The 5,842-nt window shown below is 39.9% G+C and overlaps 1 protein-coding gene across 1 annotated transcript in view; it reads right to left on the bottom strand.

Annotated features, from left to right (window-relative positions):
* The window catches only part of CFAP44 (cilia and flagella associated protein 44), a 45,872-nt gene that overhangs the window by 39,403 nt on the left and 627 nt on the right, over positions 1-5,842 (bottom strand). Inside the window, 1 exon segment of the mRNA XM_033051816.2 lies at positions 213-280. Coding sequence (XP_032907707.1) covers positions 213-255 — 43 coding nt within the window. The 5' untranslated portion in view covers positions 256-280.

Below are 5,842 nucleotides of genomic sequence, written 5' to 3' on the forward strand. Positions count from 1 at the left end.
TTTCACAAGTGCTGTTAACTGTCACAATTTTAGAATAAGCAGCTTTACACTGTCATGAGATTCTATTCTCAAAGTTTTAGTCATATAGAACAAATTTGGCAACACCAAGAGCAGGAACTGGAAATGAAGTAAGAAAGTGGTGAGCGGTAGAAGACGCCAGAAGTTACTGTAGGTTCAGTACTGAAATCACAATATTACAGGGAAATACTCACCACTGGGATCTGGCTGTGCATCTTCTGCTGGTTCCTGCTCCATTGGAAAAGATGGATGTCCTCTCTCCCTGGGAGTGGTAAAGACAAACCTTTAGTATTGTTGCCTTTATTTGCCATTTAGACCATTTTCATTTCCTCTCAAATGATTTGGAATTCCCACAGATGCTATTTATCTTCTGCCTGTACACAAATACGGATAACTCAAAGAATATGTCCTACTTTGGAGAGTAAATTAATTGGCTCAGGTTTTAGGACTTCAGGTTCTGAATAAACTGCTACAGAAAGACTTTAATGTAAATACTGTGTAATGTATTTATTGTGTAAACACATGATTTAAATGTGTTGAGCTTCTCCTTAATATACTGGGATGAGATCTGCTTTTGAGACAACAAGGCTACTCCTTCACCTTTGTGGTGGACTTCGCAAAAAAAGCTGAGATACGCATTCTGAGATCACCTAATATCTTGAATGGAAAAGCAAGAGAGATGAATCTTTAAGAAAAAAGGACTTTCTTCAAAACATTTTATAATGGACAACAAATTTTAAAAGTTGACACAATTAAAAAAAAGGGGGAACAGCTTAATAACACCCCTCCCCCACATGATTTTCATCTTTCAGACCATCTTTTTCAGGGTCCTACAATTTTCACTAGTTGCTATTGTCCTCTGGAGTGGAAAGGGTTTATATTCATCATGTAAAAACCAAACACATTGACCATTTTTACAAAAGTCTCAAAAAGAAGGAAAAAAGCATAAGCACTGCTCTTACTCTAAATTTTTTCTGTCTTTTGATTTCATGTGTTCTCCACTTCCAAATGAAACTCCTTAAAATGCACATTGGAGCAACTTTGTATTAACATTACAACATTTTTAAAACTATCCAAAACCAGGAAATTCAGAAGTTGTATATAAAGAAACATGAACACTCAGAATAAGAAATATGGGCAGGATGCAAGCAAATCTCTTTTCACTTGTAATCATGACTTTGATACCACTAAGAAGTCTCTAAAAATGCCTTCCCTGATTCCAGCTTTGGGTCAGAATTTGTTTGGAAAAAAATATTTTGAGGAATTTCAGGCTTTTCTGATATTTCAAGAAGGGCAAAGTGTCCTAACATAATGCCACTCATGAGAAGGACAAGGAGAACAAAAAAATAGTTCAAATATGTCATTCCTGCTGTTATATAGCCAATCTTCAACCGAAAGTCCTGAGTATCTGCCAGAATCTGATTTCCCTGCAAAATTTCATGTAAGAATTAAAAATGAGCTTTCATCCCTTAGGAATGCTGAGAAAAACTTGAAAATAGACGAGCAGAAAGTTTTACATTTAGAAAACAAATTAAAATAAAACAATTGTAATATATCTCAATATATTTAAATGAAATTCATGAGTTTTTAATGGGGTAACACAGCTGATAGCACTGAATTTGAAGAAATAGTTATAGACTATTTGCATAAATAGATAGTGGAGTGTTCAGAGACCTGAATTCTAATTCCAAACCCAGTAATGACATGTACAATTTGTATCAGCCATTTCACCTCTGGCTGTCTCAGTTATCTCCTGTGAAAAATTAGGTAATAATACTTACCCATCTTAGCAAAGTGTTTTGATATCCACAGAGAAAAGAGCTATAAGATTTAAAATTATTGTAACTAATTAGCAATCATTTATCTTCTAAAAATTAAAACTATAATAGTTTTCATTATAAATTAATTCCTATCTGGAAAATGCTTTGGGCTGAAAGAGGATATGAACATTTTCACTTGCATCGATATCTGGGTTCTAGTTAAAGAAAGATACTGCAATGTCTACTGTGCACATTTTTGTGAAGGCATTCAAGTACTGTGCCAAAGCAAATTTTGAATTTAAGGAGTCAGAAGAAGCTCAAGGGGGTAACGTGTCTACTTTGGCTGCAGATTCTGGATTTCATGAGTTGTTTGATCCAGAAAACTCTGGTGCAGGCTCACCATGACAAAGGCATGCATCTCTCTGAACGCTGATTTTATTTTCCTGAGGGGATTTGGCAGCTTTTTTTTGCAACAGACATCCTAAATCAAAAGATTTAGACCTTCTGATACCGAAAACTGAGATAGTGACAAGTAGAACTGGTGTGACAAGTCTAGTGAGAAGAAAAAACAAGTTAACAATCATAATTTTTCTTGCAGTGCCTGACCAGGGCAGTATATTTTCCTCCTAGTCCTAGTAAATCAAGACACTGACTTTAAATACTATACCAGATCCACATCAGTTTCATAATTTCCAAGAACTCAGGAACTCATTCAAAGTCAGGTTATCTTTGTTTCAGTGGACAGTGTTATGAGCTGAGAATTTCAGTAAAGATCCATTTTCTTTCAAATTGCCTTTTTCTTAGCTATGTTCTCAAAAGCCACAGAATGGAGAAATGTGTTCATTCAGCTATATTACTTCAGTTACTTCAAAACTAAATTTTTTTGTCAATTTTGCTGCCAAACAGAATCTTTATATTTGGAAGCTTCTCAAAAATTCTCAGTATATTTGGACATTATGTGATTGCTTATTTCAGACAACTGTCTCATTTATTCAAAACGCAGTATAATTAGATCAAATGGGTGTTTATTTCCTAACACATAAACAAATTCAGTGAGATGACACCACTTTCTTTCTATTTTGTCATTCTGCACTTTTCTTCTTTCCAGAAAAAAAGATGCTTAAAATGTGTAAGCCTCATAAATGCAGTTCTTGCCTGCATAAACCCTGTTACTGACACTTCAACTGCATAAAGTACACAAAATTAAATAATGATCAAAATGCAGTCTACAGTTTTACTTTAGAAAACAGAACATATCTAACAGTTATTTTAAGCTGTCTCTGCCCCACCATTAACTGTTCAAGTGTGCTTGAATGATATCACCTATCAGTTTTTACATCCATAGAAGAGAGATCATCAGTTCTGACCACCAAATCAGTTTATGTAGAAATAGGGAACTCTTACTGCAGAATAAAAGTGCAGTGCTATAAATACCAACAATAAGCAAGAGATTAAAAAATTATCTCTACACTGTGCTACTTCTACAGGATTTTATTTTTTGGTTCATCCCAAAATGTGTTGATTTTTTGGTAAAGTTTTGTAAAGTTTTTTTTAAAAAACTCTACCCACTGGTGGGCTTTGGGGAAGGAAAAAAAAAAAAAGACACTTGGCCTTTCTTTCAGGAGAAATTGTGTTATTCCTTTAGTTGTTTACATTCCACATGAAGGAACACTGTCCCAGGACTTCCAATCCTAACTCCTCTTAGCACTGCACTGTGAGCCCTTCAGGCTGCACTCTCTGCTTTTTCTGACCTGGGGGTAGCACTGGTCTAAAACACAACTGCAGTATTTGGATATCATGAGAGGTGTCTGTCATGAGGAGCTTCACACTGATCATCTCTTCCAGGGTGAGGCATCCTCTTTAAGTCTAGCTCTGCTTTGGATGTGTCAGTTTTCTTCCCATCTGCCAAGTTTTGTTTCTTTAACTCACTTTCAAGCACAGTCTCCCCTCAGCACTTTTTTCAGAATCTTTAATTTCTTTTTGAAAAACAGCAGACAGTCAAACATCTCTCTTCAGCACTCCTTTTTGCCTTCAGACCACATCAGAGTACATCAGCAATTTACTGGGCAGCTGATGAGTGCAAAATGGGCAAACAGAAGAGTCTTGTAAAACTTACTTCCATTTTTTTAAAAAAATGAAGTCTTATAGTGTTTATATACAGAAAGAAAAATATCCAAGTGTAAATCAAGTGTAGAAACCAGTACAGTCCATATATCATTATCCATCATCACCAGAAAATTAGTAATAAAAGTCAATTTAGGTAATCAACACAAGATCCCAAGGAAAAAAAGAAAGTACTACAGAATATGGTTGCTCTTACAAGAGCTAGAAGACTTGAGAGCAAGGAGAATAACAGAAGATATCAATTCTCACAGTAGTTAAGTAAATAAATTATTTACTAGTCAGAGACTGAGACAGCAAGGATAAAGCTACAAAGCAGGATCTAGAAACATTATCTTTATCATAGCCCCATTGTCTTTCTTTTCCCTCTCAGAGAGAGAAAAGACATGGACCGGAGCCTTACTATTGTTCTCCTTGCTATTACTATGTTGCAACATGCGAAGCACTTTCCTGTTTCACTAGGAGAACTAAATCTAGATCGAATTTACAATCTTACACCTAAAGCAGCCCTCTGTATGATCCACATATCCTAGCTCTGCCACATGCAAGCCAAAATTTCAAGTCTTTTAAAGCCTGCCCTGTGAATAAAGGTTACCATGTTTTTGCTAAGCAGAAATAAAAGCAGGTGACGTCACTAGTTACTTATTAACCTACAGCATAAAGAAAAATCTCAAAAATTAGTATGAGAGGAGTACCACAAATGCAACAGGCAATAAAATTAACTGCCTCAAACACGGTGAAGAAAACCCAACAAGTGCGACATTTCAGATGAAATACGGGATGGTCCTGCTGCAGGACATTCATTCCTATTTATTGGGGATAGCAGAGGGCAGGCAAGGGACACCTGGCGCTCCGCAGGACGGGCATGGAAGGGAGCCTCAGCGGGGCCATGGGGAGGGTGCGGGCACAGAGGGGCCCCGGGGGAGCGGGGCTACCAGGAACAACCCACGGCATCCGTGAGCCCGCCGGGGGCGGCTGTGTCCGGAGCGGCCGCGGCTTCCCCACGGCCCCGGGACCTGTGCCCGGAGCAGCCTCGGCTTCCCCACAGCCCCAGGACCTGTGCCCGGAGCAGCCGCGGCTTCCCCACGGCCCCGGTACCTGTGCCCGGAGCGGCCTCCCCACAGCCCCGGGACCTGGGCCCGCTCCTCCGCCGCGCTCCCGTCTCTAGGCAACCGCGGCGGCGGCGGCGCAGCGCCCCGGGAGCGGAGCCAGCAGCCGGGCCCGCGGCGCTACGGGGCGAATTGCAGGGGCTGGTGGCTGTTTCACTTTGGGTTGTTCGGGCTTTTTCTTTAAAGTAACCTCTGCTTTGGCCACGGTTGCGGTCCTTTCAGAACTCAGCGGGAAAATTAAATTAGCGACAGGTCTAGAAGAGACAATCTTGAGCTGCACCAGAGGAGGTTTAGGTTGGACATTAGGAAGAATTTCTTCACAGAGGGAGGATTAGATATTGAAATGGGCTGCCCTGGGAGGTGACGGGGTCACCGTGGCCGGAGGTGTGAAAGACTGGAGGAGGCACTCAGTGCTCTGGTATAGTTGACATGGCGGTGTTCGGTCACAGGCTAGACCGGATATCTCGGAGGTCTTTTCCAACCGATCCGATTCTGTGATTCCGTGAATTCTCCAGACGTTTTTCCCGCCCGCAGTCTTTAGCGTGCGCTCACGTGTGCCCCTTGCTTGGGGCGAGCTGCCCAGAGTGGCGCAGTCCGGGTAACTTCCCATACACCTGTGTGCTCAGGATATATATCATACATATATATATCTATATATCTATATATCTATATATCTATATCTATATCTATCTATTTATCTATATATAGCAACCCTTTGTATTGATACAATAAATATATGTTTTGGAATATATATATTTCCTTTTACATATATATCTTAAAAGCCGTTCTTGAAGCTGCCGGCTGCTCTTTTGTCTGGCGTTCCGGTGGAGGGTG

Source organism: Catharus ustulatus, chromosome 2 (genome assembly GCF_009819885.2).
Source record: "Catharus ustulatus isolate bCatUst1 chromosome 2, bCatUst1.pri.v2, whole genome shotgun sequence".
Taxonomy (NCBI): Eukaryota; Metazoa; Chordata; class Aves; order Passeriformes; family Turdidae; genus Catharus; species Catharus ustulatus.